Source organism: Dipodomys ordii, unplaced genomic scaffold (genome assembly GCF_000151885.1).
Source record: "Dipodomys ordii isolate 6190 unplaced genomic scaffold, Dord_2.0 Scaffold152, whole genome shotgun sequence".
NCBI lineage: Eukaryota > Metazoa > Chordata > Mammalia > Rodentia > Heteromyidae > Dipodomys > Dipodomys ordii.
The window spans coordinates 5,217,635-5,240,063 of record NW_012267368.1 but is presented as its reverse complement, the minus strand read 5'-3'; the positions used below and the strand labels follow the sequence as shown (position 1 = coordinate 5,240,063).

General features: G+C 46.2%; 1 protein-coding gene across 1 annotated transcript in view; it reads right to left on the bottom strand.

Moving 5' to 3' along the window:
- The window catches only part of Adgrb3 (adhesion G protein-coupled receptor B3), a 529,297-nt gene that overhangs the window by 254,872 nt on the left and 251,996 nt on the right, over positions 1-22,429 (bottom strand). The window contains exons 12-14 of the mRNA XM_013032264.1: positions 7,742-7,891; positions 6,500-6,575; positions 1,968-2,070 (exon numbers count right to left, since the gene is read on the bottom strand). Coding sequence (XP_012887718.1) covers positions 1,968-2,070; positions 6,500-6,575; positions 7,742-7,891 — 329 coding nt within the window. The remainder of the gene's footprint in view (positions 1-1,967; positions 2,071-6,499; positions 6,576-7,741; positions 7,892-22,429) is intronic.

Genomic DNA, 22,429 nt, shown 5'->3' with positions numbered 1-22,429 from the left:
CTTTGGACAGCACAGACGGTGCAATTACTTCTAACATCAAATGACACATGCGTGCTCATGTGTGCGCACATGTGCATGTGTGCATCCATGTGCGTGCGTGAACTAGGGTTTGAACTCAGGGCCTCATGCTCTCTTTGGCTTTTTCAATCAAGAGTGGCTCCTTACCATTTGAACCACAACTCCACTTCTGCTTTTTTACTAGTTCATTGGAGATCAGAGTCTTAGAGACATTTCTGTCCAGGCTGGTTTAGAACCATGATCCTCAGATCTCAGCCGCTGTGGTCAGCAGCACCAGGTTCAACAGTCTTACATGCTTCTCCGTGACTCTTTGTGATGTCTGTTGAGTAACCATTCTTTCCCCCTCTACAGAAAATAATTTTCTTGTGTGTAGTTTAGCTTTTAAAAAAATCATATAGCCAATGTTTATTCCCGAAATAGAAAGGTTAGATTCGAAGCCTAAACATGTTCACTTTCAATAGTATTGTGGAATTGAAGTTGCAGGACTGCTTCAGCGTGATTTTTGATGTTACTCTTTTATAACCTATCCATTTCCTCTAATTAACATGGTCTTTAAATCGTAAATGTTTCATTATTATTTGGGAAAGTCTTCAAATGTTTGTGTATAGAAATGTTTTCTGCATGAGAGTTATAATTAATCTTCAACTAAAATGCTTAGAAAATCTGTTCTAGTCTTATGGGTTAAAGGCATGATTATAAATGTACCTGTTCTGACAGCCTATATATTATTCAGTAAATTCAGTGAGGGATTAACATCTCTTCCTATTTTATACTAAAATGCGTGTAACTATATATTCTCATGAGTAACAATGAAAAGAAGCAGAAGAAATATTTTCATAAATTCATAAATGACTTTGGGCACACACCTAGATTCCATGTTCCAGCCCAACCTCCTCTGTGCCTGCCCCTCCCCCCAACTCTGCAGTGGGGGTGGGGTGGAGAGGAGGAACTGTGTCTGGTACGAGGAGAGGTCTGGGAAGGTAGAGCAGAATCAAGGCTCACATTTGGGCGAAGTAGGAAATGGTACCATAGTTTAAATATTAATCGCAATGTTTCAAAATTATCGCAGGAAGATTTGCAGTTTTCATTAAACCATCCAGAAGCCTGGGGCATTGTCTCGAGAACCAGTTCCTGGGGAAGATGAGGATCATTTTCTTGAAACACCAAGGCTGATTTCTTTCAGAAATCAGAAAATGTACAATAGCAGACATTAGACAGGCTTTGGGCCCTGCAGGATGTGAATTTAAATTATCTCCCTAACTTCGTAAACCTTCGAAAATGACTCAATCCCTGCTGGCTCCTCTTCCATGGAAGACAATTTTGTAGAGGCTTTGCAAGGAATAGCATAAAACTCTTGCGTGTGAAACATGATTGACTCTTGTGTGTGTGTGTGTGTGTGTGTGTGTGTGTGTGTGTTCGGGTCCTGGGGCTTGAACACTGGGTCTGTACACTGTCCCTTTGCTTTTGTGCTCAAGGCTAGTGTTTTACCACTTGAGCCACAGCTCCACTTCTGGTTTTTGGTGGTTAGTTGGTGATAAGGGTCTCAAAAATTTGTCTCCCTGGGCTGCCTTCAAACTGTGATCCTCAGATCTCAGCTTCCTGAGTGGCTGGGATAACAGGTGTGAGCCATGGTGCCCGGATGAGTCATCCCTTTTGAACTGTGATTATAATTTCTACTACTACATGCCCCTCACAGCTGAACATTTCTAGAGCAGACTTCCCACCAGAGGACAGACAGATAGCTTCTCATTGCATTCCAGTTCCCAGGGTCAAACACACAGCTTGCTGGAGATGTGCAAACAGATGAAATCTATTTGTCACACATGATAATAATCATACACGAAAGCCTCACATGCCAGTGTGCTTCTGTGTAATACTCATGCTCATATGACGTTACTTTGTTTTCAACTACAAAGGCCCATCTTTCGGGCCACGTGAAGGGCACTTACATTGGCCAGGTGAGCCAGTTCTATCTCCAGAAATGAATCTGTGGCTTTGGGCTCCGGCCTGATCGTCACCACGATGATTTTGGAATTCACGACGGTGTAATTTCTGAAACAGAGGAACACGGATTAGAGGCAGGCAGGAGAGGCTGACAAGAACTCTGTCCAATGCTCAGCCCCTGCTAGGATGCCAGCACTCAAACCCACCCTCCCTGAGCGTGGCCGCCCCGTGGGCACGCGACGCATACCCTGTGCACCGTCACCAGCAAAGAACCTGGAGAGAAATAAAGGCATCTTTGCCATTTTGCCCACTGCTTCCATGTGGCCTCGGAGCTCCAGGTCTAAGCGGAGGCCTGGGGGTGCGAGGCTGAGGGGAGGACCATGCTCATGCCTATCTGCCCTCCACTCTGCTGTCGCCTCCCGGTACTGTCGTGTGACAAGGGAGACTCCCGTGGCGTCTCTCAACAATCTCGGGGCGTGGTCCCTTCGTATTGTTCTCTCAAAGGTGGTTCTTTACTTCTAGCTTTTTGCTGGTTAAATGGAGATAAGAATCTCATGGACTTTCCTTCCCCACGGACTCCAAACCTCAGTTCTCAGATTCCGCCTCCTGAGTAGCTTGGATTACAGGCCTGAGCCACTGGGCTGTGTCTTCGTGTGTTAGGATAATGCTTTCGGCAGTTTGGATAGTATTTGGCACAGAGGAAAGAACCCTGAGCTGTTCCCCAAGTGGGGGTTTGGAGCACTGGGCAGCGCAGGTCGTTGTGAACCTAGCTTCACGTACACAGTGATGGCAGGAAACACACTTAACCACACAGGACAACGTAGCGGGTGAGAAGACACGAGCACATCGCATTTCCTCACAGAAGCAGCTGCAGGAAGAGCCAGCGAGCCAGTGGCCTGCCCTCCCGGCGCCGAGGCTTGAGCCTGGGCTGGCAGTGGCCGCACCATGGGGGAGGGCAGCTTTGAGGGTTGGGCATCAGGGTGCTTGGCCAGTGCGTTGTTCTCTGGGTGAAAGCGGGCAGGGAGTCAGTGGGTATACATGAAGTAAGAAGGCTGGAAGACCTGCCAGGCGAGCTGCCATGTTGGCGGAGTCGGCGGGCCTCTTGGAACATGCTAGAGCTTGAGGTTTGGAGACGAGTGTGTGGCACCACCAGAAATATGCAGGTAAAAACAAGATGCACCAGGGCCAGGGTAAAATGGCGCCAGCTGCACAGGCGCGAGCTCCTTCCCTGGTGAAACTGCGTGCTCGGGAATTCAGCTGTGCTGCTGTTTATTTATGAACTCCTTCCGTTCCTCTGCTCCTCTACGCCAGGTACAACCCATCCTCCCTGCTCTAAATAAAGCTCAGCACCGCCAGTCCAGAGGGTAGTTTTTATAGTAAAGTATTTCTGTTATTGTAAAATTACCTAAGTGGCTACATTATTGAAAACCATGGGTATGGGCGTTCTGTGCAGGATTAGCAAGTGCACGGGATGTTTGCGAACTGCTCTCTGTGCTGACGCTGTGGCCCGGTGAGTGGGCAGTGGACAAGGGTGGAGTGGGAGCAGGTGGACCGGGAACGGCCCATGCAGACAGCTTTGCACAGAGTCCGGAGCGTCGGCTTCCCGGGGGCCTAGAGGGGGCATCCTGAGTCCTGCGTTTGCTGGGTTTTATCAGGAAGATGTGTGTGCCCGTTCATTAACAATGACTGGCTGCCCATCTCACCCTGGCATCAGCCCTGTCTTGTGACAGTACGGTGTCCAATTTTATCAAGGGATCCACCATTTCTATACATGCCTCCTTCTAAAGGTTTTAAGACCAGTGAAGGCAAGACGGTATTCTCATGTATGTGTCCTCATTTCCATCATACTTGACATTTCAGTGCTCAAGACATGTATGTTGAACAAATACACCCTAAACCTCAGTTTACCCAGTTCTTTTAAATGTTTATGACAGTATTAAATGCTTAATAAAGGAAAAATAAGCAAACTTACATTATACAGTGATTCCCTCTGGGAAAAAAAGTGTGTGCTACACAGAATTTCCTTTACTTTATGCGATCAATTTATTATAATCCACGTAAGGGAATAGTTGGCCACCAAGTTGCCATCTGCAGCTGTGTGATGTCCTGGAAGCCTGTGCTCTGGGACATCCTGCCAGAACAGCTGATCGTACAGCCAAGTAGATCTCACAACTATAGCAATTAAGTTCTTCCCGCCCTTGAGATGTGTGATGTCTGCCGTCTGAAACACTGAAATCTCTGTGGTGCTATTCAAGGGGTGGAGAAAATTCAACTTATTCTTTAAGTTTTTTTTTTTTTTTTGTCAGTCATGGGGCCTTGGTGCTGTCCCTCAGCTCTTCAGCTCAAGGCTAGTGCTGTACCACTTGAGCCATAGCACCACTTCCGGCTTTTTGCGCTTACGTGGTGCTGAGGAATCAAACCCGGGCCTCATCACTGAGCCGCCTTCCCAGCCCAATTGTTTAAGATTTTACTTCTCTGACTTTCTACACTTTTATAATATAAACACTAATCTTTTTTAATTAATCTTTTGTTTTTGTTTTGTGCTGATACCAGGTATCAAAGTCAGAGCTTGAGGGCTGCCCTTTTTCTGTGGTCACTCTAGGATGGTGCTCTACCACATGAGTGTTTTTTTTTCCTGGTTAATCAGAGATAGCAGTCTCTTGGATTTGTCTGTCCAGGCTGGCTCCGAACCTCAGACCTCATTTCTTCAGTGGCTTGGATGGACAGCCTGAGACTGGAATGTCAGGGTTCTCTTTCTAGTTCTTGAGCAAACGTTATGAAAGGGATGAGTATAGAGAATGCATAGCAACTCTCTGCAGTGTAGAATTTCTGAAGCTGGAAATAACTTGTAAGTCAAAGCCCTGAGCTTCCCTGTGGACAGACTTGGTGGTCTGTCTGCCGTTTCAGAGTTGGTTTGTGGTACAGGACGGTAGGGGATTCAATGGCCAGGATGTTATTTGCTATGCTCATTAACTAGCCCACAAGGGGCCCATTAATCCAGGAATACACTGTAAATGACAAGCATCTCTTAGATGATTAAAAGCTGAACCATTAATTAAATGTCCTTTCTTTTATTTTTATAGATTGGTATCCCTAGATAAATTTCTAAGTTCCCTGACTACATGGATTTATGAAACTTGAAATACCCTAACTGTACAGATGAATTTGTTCTGGGATATTTTACAGAACAGGATGAATCATACAACTTCATTACATATCTAGGGGGTAAATTAATCATCTGAAGCGTTATATATTGAATATTTTCTTTGCATGTACTATAGTTCTCACATGCAAATAATGCAAATGTGGGTGATAAAGTTGCTTCTAGCTTAAAGTTGAAGAGCGTTCAACTAAATTGTTAAGTGACAAGGCAGCTAGGAAATTTTAGTCTTGTTAAATTGAAACAGAAACAACCTGGTTTTATGTCACTATCTAGCCTAGAATTCTTAAAACCTTTATATAAATATACAAGCTTTAAATAAATAGGTAAGCTTGATGTGAAGGAGCACCACCCAGGGAGGGCAGGACTTCCTTCAAGCTCTCTTATCCACCATACCTCTCTTCTTTAAGAAGCAGAAAGAATCCATATCTCTATGAATGCATTTTGTGATTTTTGGTTTTGTATGTTTATATTTATTTTTTTTTTGTGCTGGTACTGGGGCTTGAACTCAAGGCCTGGGCACTGTGTCTGCTCCAGGCTGGGGAACCACTATTTGAGTCATCTCTCTGCTTCCTGCTTTTTGATAGTCAATAGGAGATAAGACTCTCCTGGGATTTTCCTACCTGGGGATGGCTTTGAACCACAATCCTCAGTTCTCAGCCTTGAGTAGCTAAGAATTACAGATGTGAGCCACAAGCCTCTGGCCTGAATAAGTTTTATGAATTATGATGCATACTGATATGGGCTTTTGTTTGTTTTTGTTTTGGGTGCTGGTACTAGAGCTTGAGTCCAGACTGGAGCTCTTGCTTGGTGTTTTCCCTCTTGAGCCAAGCCTCTTCTGGCTTTTGGTGGTTAACTGGAGACAAGTGTCTCAGGAAGTTTTCTGCTTGACCTGGCTCTTCAACATGTTCCTCAGAATAAGCCATATATTTAGTAGTAACTAAAATTCTGTTTTGAAGCAAATGGAGGTCTTGTGCAAATTAAGACCAAAACCATGTTTTCCAGCTACTACAGCAAGCGTTGACTTTCATCTGATGTTGATGGACAGTGTCATAGAGTGGATTAACATTGCAACGACCTGTTCTGTGCCAGGGAGTCCAAGGGTTGCCCTTCCTTCCCTCTGATCTGTAGGCAATCCATGATCAGTTACAAAAGAATTGCAGGGTTATGATCAGACAACAAAATGGTCTTTTCTAATTGATTTAAAATGCATAATACACTACCAACTTGTGCATTAAATGGATATTTTATATTTCACTGCGGAATAAGCCCATTGTGTTACCAAAGCCTGTTCGACTATTTTCACAGAATGAACTACAATTAAAAAAACTCAAATAATGGAGAAAGATTACCACAGCTTATTCCTTTGTAGCTTACCTCAAAGTAGGTAAAATTAGATCTAAGTTTTTGTATAGGACAGCTCCAAGAACAAACACAGATGATTCATCTAATTCTGAAAGATAAAATGGAAGGTATTAGTTAAACAACAAGAAATATACTGTCTTACCAAACTGTATTTGTACATTGCCAAGATGAAGGCAGGGGGCAGACCCATGGCGTCCCGGGGGACACAGGAAGCAGGGAGCAGACCCAGCTCACTGGGGACCCCAGCACACTCCTGGTAGCTGTGGCAAGGAAGCTGGTGGTTTCCCATTGGGATCCAACCCTGACCAGAATGGGACAAGATTTTTCTTCAGTCACATTTAGAGGATTTAATTCCCCTATGACATCAGGGCAAAGAGACAAGTGTTTTCTGTAGTATAAAATTCTAAGGTTAGAAATCTCCAAAGTGAGACTATTAAGACCATCATTTCACTTCTGGAAAAAGCCACCAATATTAGAGGCTACTGAAGAAGTTCATAAAAGTTATTTCTACTAAAGGTATGTTAATACAATAAGATAATATCCTAAAAAACGAAGAAAAATTTAATGTGAGACAGTAAGAAAAATGACATTGTACAGAAAGCAGAACATGCATCAATATCTCCTTTATATACAAATAAATATGGGATATATATGTATAGACATACATATACACTTACAGATACAGTGTATGTGTAGGCATGTGTGTATGTATGTATGTGTATACGTGTGTGTGTATGTGCATGCATGTGTGTGTGTGTGTGTGTGTGTGTGTGTGTGATTACTGGTGCTTGAACTCAGGGCCTGGGTTCTCTCCCTTACTTTTTTTGCTGAAGGCTTGGTGCTTTACCACTTGAGCCACACCTCCACTTCTGACTTTTTGTTAGTTAACTGGAAAGAAGAGTCTTTCAGATTTATCTGCCCAGGCTGGCTTTGAGCCATAATCCTGGGATCCCAGCCCTTGAGTAGCTGGGGTTACAGGTGTGAGCCACTGCCAACAGATGAAGTCATATGTTCTATCCTGGGATACAAATCTCAGTTTTGAATATTTTTGCATTTTGTCACTGTTTTCTTGAGAATTTTAACAGTCACGTTCCTTCCCTCAGGATATGTACAAGCCCAGTGTGAGCTGTCTATACTTATAAAAGTGGGCTGGGATCATGACTGTAAATATCATGTCTACTGAATGGAGCTCTATGCCACTAATGCTACTGTGAGGGTGCTCTGCTCAACGTTCAGACAGTCTCTGTGGTTCACCTTTTGAAGACACTGGGCTGAAAATACTTTTGGGTATCAGGACCCTGTCTTCGGAGTTCCTGGCCCAGTCCACCATTCCCTTCCGTCCCTTCATGGGGAAGTTGATGTCTGTCAGAACGGAGGCTGCCGGGAGCTTCTGGATACTGGCCACTGGGAAGAGAGGAAGAGCAGTCAGCTGAGCACACTTCCTTTGTCACTGTGATAACACCAAGGCCTGAGTATATTCCAGCTAGAATCTGAGCCCCAAACGATTATTTCCAGAGTAACAAAGCAGATAGTTCTTATTTCTAGATGATACTTTTCTTTAGGATGGGTGGTTCAACCATTTCCCCATTCAGATTTTGGTGGTTTTCACCAGACAACTGACCACGTGGTTGCCCTGGGGGAGCAGGTGGGGTACCACTTTGGCCGGCCTGGTCTCTGGCCTGCCACATCCAGGCTCACAGCTGGTCCTCACCCCACCGGTGAGAAGTGCACACTGCAGTTTTTGTGGGGTTTAGCACACCTGACTGGTAAACCGAAATTCCCTTTTTTTTTTGTTGTTGTTGTTGGTCATGGGGCTTGAACTCTGGGCTTGGGCGCTGTTCTTGCAATTTTCAGCTCAAGGCAAGCGCTCTACCGCTTAAGCCACAGTGCCACTTCCGACTTTCTAGTGGTTTATTGGAGATAAGAGTCTCACGGACTTTCCTGCCCAGGCTGGCTTTGAACTGCGATCCTCAGATCTCAGCCTCCTGAGTAGCTAGGATTACAGGCGTGAGCCACCGGCACCCATCGGAAATTCCCTTTTAAGTCTGTGTTTTGTCTGCAGGACGAGTGGCATGGAAAACCAGTCAGTGATGGAGTGATGCAGACCCTCACTCCAGCTGCAGAGCTGCCAGTGTGGCTGGTCGAGAAGCATGTACTCATAAACACACATACTGAAGTGGAACCCCACAGCACAACTACCCAAAGACAGTATAAATAAATAAAGAAGGAAAGAGAGAAACAGAGTTTTCATGGCCCAGTGCAGCACCAACAATAATAACGCTGTTGCCACAGAGCCAATTTTGCCTAAAGAAAACATTCACTGCCTAGATCAATAACAACGTCTCTGTGACTCTTCCATGTAACTAAAGGCAGAAATATACATGATGGCAGAGAATTATTTCCTTATTGAGAATGCATATTTCAATACATGTTGTAGAACTCATGGATGTCATGTTTAGTGATAATCTTGTTATATGTAACAGTTATTTATATGTATATTAAATATGCACCTACACTGACCATAAATTGTTAAAACTGAAGATGATAGTCAGCTTTTGGCTGACACTCGCCGTGAATGAGAAGATGTAATGTGTAAAATTTCACACAGACCCTTGCATGCGCTCTATTGATGTTGGCATGCCCATGTTAGGAGGCCTATGGATCTGGAGGTTGGGGGTAGGGGAGGGTTACCAATATAGGAGAGCCGAAGCAAAAAAACCCAAAACACTGAGCTTTTCCTAAGTGGGTTTGCCTTTAGAGAAGACTGTAAGTTAAATCAAGAGAGGATGAAAATTAAGAATAACCATATTAGTTGTACAAATATATTACCGTGCCACTGGATTAGTTTCGAATTTAATTGGTTTTGCTTTGTTGCATCACACTGGTGAAACTGCACTCTTATTAAAGCTCCTCCAGGCTACCGTCACACCCTTTATCAGCACAGAATGGGATTGCATTTGGCCTGTAATTTGACATATTAATCTTAAAATAAAAAAAAGGGTTTGCTAATGAAGTTCTGAAGGAAAAGAGGTGCTGAGTAGCACATGCATTATTTGGAATGTTCAGTGCTGTTTATAGATAGCAGCTGCGATTACTCTCGTTTTTAAAATTTTTTAAATCAGATGCTGTTCTCACCAGAAATAGCCGGCCCAGTGTCTCCAGGGGCCCCCTCTCTGGGTGCTGGGCACAGGACGCAGGGCACAGGACGCCTGCTCACAGGCCCACGCCCTCTCTTCAGTCACCTTCACCTTACCCTGTGAAACTAACGGCCTCTGCTTTCAATTGTTCCCGTCCAATTTTAGGTCTCTTAGGGTTTAGAAAATATTTCCTTCTTCACTCTGCCCTAAAAGTTGACCAAAGAATGGGAACGTTTGAGACTAAGAGAAAAGGCACAAGAAATAAATGACTGGGCACTGAAATCTAATAATGTCATTAATTGAAACTTTTGTCTAGACAACAAAGAAACCAGAATGTGTTCCTGGAGTTTTTTTTGTCTTTGTTTTATTTTTAATTAGAGAGTAACAATTGCATATATTTGTCAGATACATGTACTGAGGTATGCTATGCATACATTGTGAATAGCGCCCATTAGTATGAGGGTACCTTACTTTTGTTGAGAGAACATTTCCTTCCTTCCTTCCTTCCTTCCTTCCTTCCTTCCTTCCTTCCTTCCTTCCTTCTTTCCTTCCTTTTCTCCTTCCTTCCTTCCTTCCTTCTTTCCTTCCTTTTTTCCTTCCTTCCCTCCCCCTTGCTCTTGGTCACCCTTTTGATGCTCATGGCTGAAAAAAGCTGCATCTTTGGAGCCACACCTCCACTTTCAGCTTTTTGCTACTTAACTGGAGGTAAGAATCTCTTAGATTTACTTTCCTGAGCTGGCTTCAAACGATGATCCTCAGATCTCAGCCCCCTGAGTAATTACATTTACAGTCATGAGTCACCTGTGCCCGGCTCAGCAAAGGGTTTCTTAAATAAAGGTGACACATCCCTGATACCATTATAAAAAGATGGGATTTGATAGTTTTGCAGATTTCCAATGTGAGCCTTCAGACGACCAATAAACATGTTTTTCAAAATCTGAAGTTTAAAAAATTACACAGAAGATGACCTGGAAGACTTTGTAGCTTAGTGACCCTTGAATGATTAATGAGAAAACCTATAGCTGTATAGCAAAACTAATCTAAAAATAACATGTATTTCCTCTTTTCAGTTCCTGTGCCCGACACTTAGAGCATCCAGTCTCCAATCCCTTCCCTCCTCACTGAGTTTAGCAACAAATCCCGGCAAGGGTGTGGGGAATGTACAGGAATGTGGCTCCTGTGGAGAGCTCCCTGGAGCATCTTCAAAACCCTAGGACAAGAACCCCCACAGTCCTGCTGGGGCTCCTCACAACAGCCAATTACAGAATTAGCTGAAGTGTCTGCCGGTGGAGGGATGAGCACACAGAATACGGTCTATATGCACAAGTGAATTCGTCAGCATTAAGAATGAGATTCTTCCCCATGTCGCCCAACAAGGGAGACTGTGATCACAACGCATGATACTTAGAAACCAACAGGTTGAATAGAAACCTCTCTGTACAAGTACTTAAAGATATTAAAACTATATAAAAGAATGAATAAGAATGAAATGATGGCATCTGATGAAAAGTGGATGAACAAGAGATCATGATGCTATGTGAATAAAGTCTCACAAACCAAGGACTGCATGTTTTCCCTCATTTGTAGAAGCTAGGAGGACACAAATAAACAAAACAAGCAAAGTTGTAAAAGGAAAAGGAAGGCAGATGGAGGCAAGAGGAAAGGAGGAAGAGATGAGAGGAGTAGCAGAGGGGCAGCAATGCTCCAAGTTTGTTCTCTGTATAGAGAGGCGTGTCACAACACCTTTCACTAGGCACAAGTCATTTATGCCAGGAAGCAATGTTCAAACTCTTAGGCAAATCTGGATGTATTTAGCCCTGAAGGAAATGAAAGCTAGTCTATCAGATGGGTGCTAAAGTGGCAAAATGGAAACATTAAACTACCAATGAAGATGTGTCTGACAGCGCACCACGAATACAAAGCGTAGGTTCACGGGTATGAACTTTGTTTCTGTAGCTTCTTTAATAATTGCTGGATTAAATCCAGGCACTGTGGGTGTTTAGATGAAAACGGAACAAAAGCCTTCTCATGGAACAGTAGATTGCTTAGAAGACATGTCAAGGCTGTTAGACCAACAGGCGATACAGGCCATTCCACAGCTGATCCTAAAGCTTTTGTATCATGTTTTCATGGATACACTGGGTTTGCTTTCTCATGCAGCAGGAGCCGGTGGTGTGTGACTGAGAACTCGCGGGCTGTGTGACTGGGACCTGTGGGCCCATGAGGGCTTTTCCACTCCGTACCTTCAGCACTCAGCGAGGTGGCACACAGTTTCTTTGAGGTCACCTTGTCATTCTATTTAATTTTACTTCATTACTATTTATTTTCTTAAGAAAAATAATACATGAGCCACTTATTTATTATGAATTAGTAAATTATTTAAACACCAAGAAAGTTTGTTTGTCACTAAGTACTAAATAAATACCAAACACTTTTTTTTTGGGGTCCGGTCGTGGGGCCTGAACTCTGGGCCTGGGCGCTGTCCCTCAGCTCTTCAGCTCAAGGCTAGAGCTCTACCACTTGAGCCACAGCGCCACTTCCGGCTTTTTTCTTTTTGCTTATGTGGTGCTGAGGAATTGAACCCAGGGCCTCAGGCATGCAAGGCAAGCGCTCTACCACTGAGCCACCTTCCCAGCCCATACCAAACACTTTCTAGTCCAGCCTGTGTATGTTTCCTAGGCTGGCTCCCTGCTCACTTCTCTGGGCTCTTTCCGGAGGCACTGGGATTACCGGGGTGCACCCCACACTAAGGGAGCATCACATCTTTTATCAGGCATGCTTTCAAAGGACTCACGTTCGGCATACATTTCTGTCCCCCCACAGAGCACAACAGAGCTTTTGCGGTTGGGTGGAGGACAGGGAGCACATCCCCACTCGTCTTCGGTTCAACAAAGTAAGATTGCTGTGCAACTCTTTCCCTGAGGAGTTGTGAGGAACCATTACTAAGGTCCTAGCGTCTGGGGGCTATCTCTTGGTCAACCTTTTATTTTGTGCCTGTATTGGGGCTTGAACCCAGGGCCTGGGAATTATCCCTTTGCCTTTTCTATTTAAGTCTAGCATCTACCCCTTGTGCCACAGCTCCATTTCTGGCTATTTTCTGGTTAATGGGAGTCTTTCAAATTTGTCTGCCTGGGCCGGCTTTGAACCACTATCCCTCAGATCTCAGCCTCCAGAGTAGCTAGGACTACAGGCATGAGCCACCTGTGCCTGGCTGGCGCTCTCTTATTCACTTTTCAAGTGGAGTTAGTTAATTTCACACATGAACTCAAGTACAGACAGGAAAGGAAAACTCTAGAGAGCAAGAGAGGGGAACCGCAGGTATGAGGGCTGTGGAAATGAGCTAAACAGACAAACCAAGGCCAGCAGAGAAAACTGTGCGAGGGGTCCTGGGAGGGGATCCAGAAGGGCTGTTCCTGGGCCTGACTCCAGATCCTGGGTTTTTCCTAACTCACCGGCCAGCACCTATCTATGCTTTCTGTGTTGTAGACTTGTTAATGGAATCTCCTGTAGGTTGCAAGTCTCGGTTGGGAAGACGAGATCCCCCTTGCTGTCTCCTAAGTCACATGATTCTGAGCAAGGACCAGCACTGCCGGAGCCTGGTGTCCTCTGCTCAAATGTGAACCTGACAGCTAACGGCATCTTCTCCGGGGCCCTTCCCACCCCCAGCTCCACCAAGGGCAGAGAGCACCGCTCGCCCTGCACATCTACTGGACGTTCCCAGTGGAGCAATTTGCTATGATGAAGTCCACGCACACAGCCTCTAGTATAATGTGTATGGTACATTACCATAAAGCATTTGACTTGTGCAGCAAACAGCATGTTCTGGTTGTCCTTCAGTGACCTGAAAGGTGGGAGCACATGTTCAAAGTCTGGTGTTGAACATATTCATGAACTTAAAGGCAGAACTGCACTTGAGATAAATAGAGCTCATCCTTCGTACTTAACCAGGCCACCCGGAGAGTTGAGTAAGGTTCCTTTCTTTTCTAGATTTTCTCTCTTTTTTTTTCCTTTATCTTTTGTTTCTTCTCTTTTCTTTATTCACCCCAGGCTTCCGCCCCAGAAACTTCTGCCAGGGGGAAGGGGCGACCTTCTCTGCTGATCTGGTCACCCTCAGGCAGTTGGGTTAACAAAACCTCTTCTGCAGACCCCAGTTGCATTATGAGCGAAAGGTTTGGCATTTCCCTTGTAGCTTAGCCCACAGGCTTCAAAGAGATCTGAAAATGCACAACCCCAGTCTGTAGCACTCCGAGGGAGTGCCCAGGCTCGGGTGCCGGCAGCCATGGACACTCGGGAAGACAGCAGATGACTGAAGCTGCCTGCAGCTCTGTCCATCCAGTGGTCCTGCTATCCATGGGTCGGATCCATTTGGAGTCTGCCTCACCTGTCATCGTGGTTCAGGGGCGAGAGCTGACAAACCGGGTGCTGATGAGTCAGTATCAGGAAACTGCAGAGCTGTCTAAGTGGAATCACTTGTGGATAACACCCCTTGGGATGGCTGGACAGTCACCTGCACGGCTCTGAAGGCCTGATAGGAAGGCAGGGGCAGGAGGGAGCGCCACATCGGCACAGACCGCTTCTTTTCTGCATGTTCATTGCAAGCTCATGGGCCCAGAGCAGGGCCTGTCCGTGAGATTCTCCGTGGCCACGGCATTGACTTATATAGCAATGCCGGATGCCTGCTGACATCACATGAGCGTGTCAGAGCTCACCCCATGCATCACCCCCCGGTTCATCCAACCAGTGCTCATCAAGCCTCCCAACTCAATGTGCCCTGCACATCATTTACCCAGAGGTCCTCCCTGGGATACCCGACTTAATAGTCCAGACTCCCCAAAGTGATGTTAATAACCACATCCTCACCGTCACCACCCACCCACCTCTGTCCTGTGTTCTGTGTGTTCTAGAATATATTGACACCAACCACTTGCTGCTGTCCCTCAGCCTACAACAGCTGCACTGGGCCCTGTGCATTGCAAAGTCTAGACATTTTCTTAGTAAATGAGAACCATGTTTGCACATCCCTGTTTGGACTCCTTTAGAGACACTCTCTTTTGAAAACCACCATTTTTCTAAAGAGAAGTGTACGCCAGCGTCCTCTTCTTATCTGCACTTGCTGGTCTCCTATTGTTCTCACACCAGCGTCTCCACACAAAAAGACCAGCCAGGGGCCCTGGGTGCACGCCTGAGATCCCGGCTACTCCCGAGGCCAAGATGGGAGGGTGGCGGGCTGTCCACCATGGAGAGTTCATCCAACGAGCGCAGCGGGGCCTCCGCGAAAGGAGGACTGGTGCGGACCAGTTCATTCGAGAACAAGGTCACCTAGCACACTACACGCAGCCTTCCGGGGGCTGTGCGGCCTCCGCTGGTGCAGTGTGCGGTTACTACTGCAACAGCTGTGGGAGAGATGGACCAGGTGGGGCAGGGCCATGTGGGGATCGCGGCCGCGGGCTGTCTGCGCCCTGTCGGGGCTGTCTGCACCTTGTCTGGGCCATGTTCGGGGCTGTCTGCGCCTGTCTGCGCTCTGTGCGGGGATGTCTGCATTGTTTGCGCCCTGTGCGGGGCTGTCTGCGCCTTGTCTTCGCCCTGTGCGGGGCTGTCTGCACCATGTCTGCGCTCTGTGCGGGGCTGTCTGCACCTTGTCTGCGCCCTGTGCGGGGCTGTCTGCACCTTGTCTGCACCCTGTGCGGGGCTGTCTGCACCATGTCTGCGCTCTGTGCAGGGCTGTCTGCACCTTGTCTGCGTCCTGTGCGGGGCTGTCTGCACCCGCTTGCGCCCCGTCTGCGCCTGGTGTGGCGCCGCCTGCGCTGTGGCCTGCCATGGACGTGAGGTAAGGAAATGGCAGCTGTGCACACTCAGCGCCCGTGGGAAACCCTGGGATGTTGCGAGGGGCGCGAGGAGGGGGGCGCACGGGCAAGGAGAGTGGGGTGCGGGGCGGGAGGGCGCTGGTCCTGGCGCTGGCCCCAGGCGGCTTCCCACCGCATTGCTGCCCTAAGCAGGGCGCCGGTACCGCAGGGCAGGGGCACCGCAGGGGGAGCGGGCACCTCAGGGCACGGGGCACCGCAGGGCGTGAGCTCCCACAGAGAATGCCCCAAGGCAGAACTTGGGGGCACAGGAGCCATGGCTGGGCCTGCAGCTCTCCAGAAGCAGGGCACGGCCCGAGGACATGGGGCCAAGCCAATGAGACCCCACCATCAATTAACCAGCAAAAAGCTGGGCCGGAGGCACTGCTCCAGGGAAGAACCAGTGAGCCAGGGGAGAGGATGGCCGGAGTCCAAACTGGGCTTTGGTGAAATGGTAAAATACAAAGCCACACGGAATCAGGACAAGAAAAGGCATGGTGGCTGGTCCTGGGGAGATGGCGGGTGGCCCGGCTCTGTGAGCGGCCGGGCTCGGCTCGGGAACACACAGGGCTGTGGGCGTCTCTGGACACAGCGGAGTCGCAGGCTGCCTGGGGCTGGGACAGGCGGACAGGAGGCCAGTGGCACACACAGCCGGACAGGATCACACACAGCTGGACAGTGCGGACAGGAGCAAGCACAGCTGGACAGGCGGCCAGCATGGACAGGAGCACGTACTGCCAGACAGGAAGCCAGCATGGACAAGGGCATGCACAGCCGGACGGCTGGGCAGCACAGGCAGGAGTGTGCACAGCCAGACAGGAGGCCAGCACAGATAGGGGCATGCACAGCTGGACAGGGGGCCAGTGAGAACAGGAGCACACACAGCTGGATGGGGGCCAGTGAGGACAGGAGCATGCACAGATGGACAGGAGCACACACAGCCAGACAGGCGGCCAGCACAGACAGGAGCGTGCACAGCCAGACCGGCGGCCAGCGGGATGAAAGGTGCAGAGGGAAGTCAGCTGGTTGGCAGGTCACCCTGCCTGGGCGCACGTCCACAAGCCGCTGTCCAGCCGCCTGGCACCACCGAGGCTGGGGACCAGGGGCCACGGGGAGGAGGCGATGCACCTGGCAGGGCCACTAGAGACGGCCCACAAGCAAAGGGATAAAGATCCCCAAGCAGACGGGGCAGCACCCAGGGGCAGACTGACCCTGAGGAGAGAAAACACATCATGGCCGGTTGAAGGCTTTAAAAATGAAGATTACATGGGGTGGAAGACAGCCACTGTATCAGAAGCAAAAATCATACTTTAAAACTGGATTTAAGGCAGGAAGGATACCAAGGACTGCAACGTTCTTTCTCTTAAAAGGTTAAAAAGTAAACACAATTCAGTCTTCCTTCCTTTGCAGAGACATAATTCTGCTCTTGTAATTTAAAAGCAGCCATTAACATTTATAAGCAAATGGTCATGCTCAGGAAAGTGTTTTTTAATCATAAAATCTTATGTGATCACTGTTGTGAATATTTTACTCAACAAATGTTTCTTGAACAGAATCCTTGATTTTCTCCCACCAGAGAATCTCTTCCTTCTCTTACCCAACTATTCAGAAATGAAAGCCAACAGCTCAGGGTTATTCTTGACTTCTGATTTCCCCTCGCCTCCTACAAGCCAGCTATCAACACAGCTTGCTGCTCTTATTTCTGGAGCGTGGCTACAAGCTGTGTACTTCCCTCTATCTTCAATCCAGAACCTTTGAGAAGACACCAGGTTCTCACTTGAACTACTTCAAGAGCTGTTTGAAGCCAGGTGCCAATAGCCCACCCCTGTAATCCGAGCTACTCAAGAGGCTGAGATCTGGAAGATCATAGTTCAAAGCCACCCTGGGTGGCAAAACTCCCATTAACTAGCCAAACACCAGACTGGGGCCAATCTGAATACTTGTTACTTGTGGGCAGTGGCTAAAATAAATTTTCCTTAGCGTAGTCTCCCCTAATGACCTCAGAAAAAGAAAAGCAAGCTGCTATCTCTATCTGACACCATGTTACATAGACTGTGTGTGTGTGTTTGTGTGTATGTGTGTGTATGCTGGTCCTGGGGTTGAATTCAGAGACCGTTCACTGTCCCTTGGCTTTTGTACTTGAATCTAGCACCCTAACCCTGAACCACAGCTCCACTTCCAGCTTTTTGCCAGTTAAATTGTTGATATGGTCTTACTGACTTTGCCTGGACTGGCTTTGAACCATGACTCTTATATATCTCAGCCTGGATTATAGGTGTAATCAAGCTGGCCTTCATCTCATCACTTTTGTATAAGATAAGAATGGGTTCCTGTGTCTCTGGGCGTGATGCTGACATCCTCCTCTCCGTCGGCTCAGGGCCTCTCCACTAATGACCACATTCTAGTCCTGAGCATCTTCCATTCCTCGCCTGAAAGCCCTTTCTGGCTGCCAGGTCTTGTCTCCTGTGGGTGTACCTTTTCCACACCAGAGAGATCTGAGGCTGGGCACGTGGGCCTCACCAGGTAGGAGTCTTTACCAACAGGGAAGAGACACCAAGTGTCATGAGTGTGGCTCTTGTGTGGCCTTGGAGCCCACAGTACACACTACACCACGCACACACTACACCACTCCCATACTACACTATGCACCACCATCCCATCTTATAGACTTGCTTGGAAGTCTTATGAATGAGACAGGAGGAGACAATAGACTTGTAGTCAGAATCATAAACTAGAAGATTACTGGGGGAAAAAAAATCAGACACAGACTATATCTGCAAACATTTCTTTCCCAATTTCAAGTCCAGAAAAATGTTTTACTTTTTGGATCATCAAACAAACAAATGAGCAATTAAAAGAAAATGTCCCCAAAACAACATATTTCTGCCCATATACACACATCCTTAAGATCACATTAGAAGTTCTATTTTACTACAGTAAACTTAATGTAGTTAAAGAGCACAGAGCAAACACTTAACATTTTGCTGAATCTACATAGGCAAAATTGTATTACAAAATAATATGAACAACCAGGCCAGACTGCAGAAGAGTCTTCTTGGAAGGAACGGAGAGGAGAAAGGAATGATGCAATGAAGATGCATCTCATCAAGGCAAATCACAGATAGGTGTGAAAACTGATTACTGAAACCACTACAATTGCTTAAAAGGTGGATGTTTTAAAGAACCTGTGAAAGAGGGGTGAATTTGATCAATGCACATTACGTGCATGTATGGAAATACCTTTGGACAATTTACATATGCTGAATACAGTTTGTTACTAAGAAATTATTTAAAAATAAATGTTCCAATAAACATGGCTGTGCTGGTGGCTTTACTCTATCCTTCTTTGTGATCGTTGGATAAATGCCCAGGAGTGGATTTCTGGGTCACAAGGAAGCTCTGTCTGTAGTCTTTTGAGGAAACTCCACACTGCTTTCCAGAGTGGTTGAACAAGTTTACACTCCTGCCAACAGTGTAGTAGTGTTCCTTTTTGGCCACATCCTCATCAGAAAGGCCATTCTAACTGGGGGGAGATGGGATCTCAGGGCTGTTCTGATTTGCATTTCCTTTATGGCCAGACATGTTGAATATTTCTTCACATGTCTACTGGCCATTCTTACTCCTTCCTCTGAGAAGTTTCTCTTTAGCTCATTAGTCTTGACTGTAACACTATTCACCAGCAAAGTTATAGAATCAGTTCCAATGCCACTCAATGGATGAATGGATCAAGAAAATGTGGTATACATACATAGTGGAATTTTTCTCGTCCATTAGAAAGAGTGATAGCTTTCCATTTGTAAAGACATGGAAAGACCTGGAAAGAATTATGTTAAATGAAGTAATGCAGGCCCAGACAGACAAAGGATGCATGTTTTTCCATACATATGGAAGCTAGAATTAGCTTGTAAACTCATAAATACGTATGTTGGGTGGTATCCATGTGTATACAAATGTATTAAGTGAAACACAGTAGATTCAAAGGAGAACTCAGTGTAATTCCTTAGAAAGGCAAAGTCAAAGTTCAGCAAAATAAACACCAGGAACTTGAAAGGGGTAGGATGGGGCCAAGGGGAAATGGGTAGAAGAGTGAAGAGGAGAAGAGGGGAGAATGCAGTCCAGAATCCAATGTGCATCCTAAAAAATTAAGAAAAGTGAGGGATAGGGTGGGTTGGGACAGATGGGTGAGAAATTTGAAAGTGGTGATGTTGCCGTGTGCCAGTGGCTCACGCCTGTAATCCTAGCTACTCATGAGGCTGAGATCTGAGGATCGAGGTTCAAAGCCAGCCCAGGCAGGAAAGTCCTGGAGATTCTCATCTCCAATAAACCACAGAATAGCAGAAGTGGCGCTGTGGCTCAAATGGTAAAGTGCTTGCCATGAGCTGAAGAGCTAAGGGACAGTGCCCAGGCCCAGAGTTCAAGCCCCACAACAGACCAAAAAAAAAAAAAAAAAAAAAAGGGAAGAAAGAAAGAGAAAAGAAGAAAAGAAAGTGATGATATTGATCAAGATGCATTATATTCCTAAGATGCTTTGTTAAATGACATCTTCTTTATACAGCGACTTAAAGATAATAAAAATTTAAACAAATGTTTCATGTTTTTGAAGTTCTACAATATTTTTGAGGTACTCCATGTTTTCAGAATATATTTTAAAGGCAGTCAGTCAAGTCCAGGAACAATGATAAAAGTATTACTGCAAAGGAAGAAAAGAGAGGGCTGGATCTCTTCAGTAATATGTACCTACTTCTGAAGGAAAAAGTTTTAGATTCCAAAGAGATATTCTGTAGCATAAGCAGATATTGGAGATGATTATTTAAACATTTATATGGCCAAGAAAATGTTGCAGTATAGATCCACACATCATTCAGGACTCCGTTTATATTTTTAATGGATCATACTTTGTTTAAATTCAGAATATATATGTGGAAGTATAACTTATTAACTAGCATAATTTCTTTCTGGACTGTTCAGTCTCTACAACTATAATACCTTATAGTAATTGACTATACCTTAAATATAATTCTACATATTGTAAATTTATATACTCTCTAAAGCATTTTGTTGTTGGAATCTCAACCCTACTATTTTTGCTCAAATGCGATACTGTTTTTGGGGGGTAAAAGCCTGATTTCTCCTTAAATTCAAAGCATGAACTTTAATGATATCTAAAATAACCTCATTTCTGATCCAAATATTGCAAACATTTTTTTTTGTTGTTGGTTGTGGGAATTGAACTCTGGGCCTGAGTGCTGTCCCTAGCTCAAGGCTAGTGCTCTACCACTTGAGCTACAGCACCACTTCCGTTTTTTTGGTGGCTTATTGGAGATAAAGAGTTTCACGGATTTTCTTGCCCAGGCTGGCTTTGAACTGTGGTCTTCAGATCTCAGCCTCCTGAGTAGCTAGGATTACAGGCATGAGCCACTGGCATCTACTACTGCAAATATTTCAAAAATGTACATCCAAATATGCACTGATGCCTGATCCCGAGATACTGTGGCTGTGTGTCTGTTAGGGTGCTCCTGCTGTTGCATGGGCTGTTCCTCTCTTGTTCAGTCCTGGTGCACACTAGCTGTGCATAGGGCGCAGGTGTAGGGCCTTGGAAGCGCTTGTCCTGCTAATCTTCCAGGAGAAGCAGCCAGGAAAGAGTCCAGGGCTTCACTCACATGGTCCTGCTCCAAGCCCACTGCCTAGCTTACTTTACCAATTAGCTGGTCTCCAGATGGGTTCGCCCTAGGTAGCTGAGTCTGGACTCACACTCCCGATCCTCCTGGCTTTGCCTCCTACTGGCTGGGATTACAGTCAGGCAGCACCACACCCAGCCAGCATATTTTAAAAGGTACAGATCATCATCAATCTTAATTTATGCAAAGAAGGGCACTAATTATTAAGCAGGGCCAGCATTTTCAGTTTCCAATTCTAACCTACTGCACTGATCTCAGTGAAGGTGGCAATGGTGAAGAGGAGAGATTCAGCATGAATAGCTTTGAGAATCAAAGAAGACATCGAGAAAGGAAAAGCAGGAAAATAGGAAAAGGGAAAAGATGGTTACGAGGGTGTCAGCACCACCGTACTCTGTGCTGGTACTGTCTGAGGTAGGGTGGCTGTTGCCATGGAGACAAGCAAACATCGTCATGGAGACAGGAGACAGGATTGTCTTTCACATGCTCATGGACCCAGGGCGACATCTGCCTAATTCAGCTAATTCAGCCAAAGAGCAAAACTGGAGAGGAGGAATACGGTATCCCACTTTATACTAATTCCCAATCCCTACAGAGCTACAGAACTAATGGAGACAACAAGTCATACTAATGAAATTCAAAATTTGCTTTTAGTAGGCTTTTAATTTTAACTTTCTAGGTTGGTGGATGTGACTCCAGCAGATCATCTAGCATCTCAACAACATGAAGTCCCCTGGGAAAAAGGCAAACTCTAATACCTACTAAGTACAATTCGATGATTTAGTTTCCAGATGGTTCTTTTGCTCTACAACCTCTGGGAAAGCCTTTTCCTACTTCAGGTCTGACCCCAGCGCCCATGTGAAAGGCCACCCCACTCACAGAGCAGCCCCCGCCCCGCAGGGCACAGGGGCACCAGAAGCAGCTCGGCAGACTCTCACCATCTAGATCTTGTGTGCACGCAGGTCTGTGTGTCCTTGCAAGGGAATTCAAAAGGTGCATCTTCCCATCCAGATCCCACCACCTGACACACACACGCGCGCACACACACACAGGACACTCCACCACCATGGCCTCTGCGGTGTGCATGTCCCACACACACACATGCACACCTGTGCAGGAAGCCCCCTACCTCTTCCTCCACACTCACTCTCAAAGCTGCCCCCATGACTGTACAGCTGATGAGCAGACATTCCCACCTGAGTTCTGTGTGATCTCCTCGGATTCATAGACCCTGGGTTTGTCCTCGGTAAATATGAAACCCAAGAAATGATGGGTGAGCCTTGAAAGCAT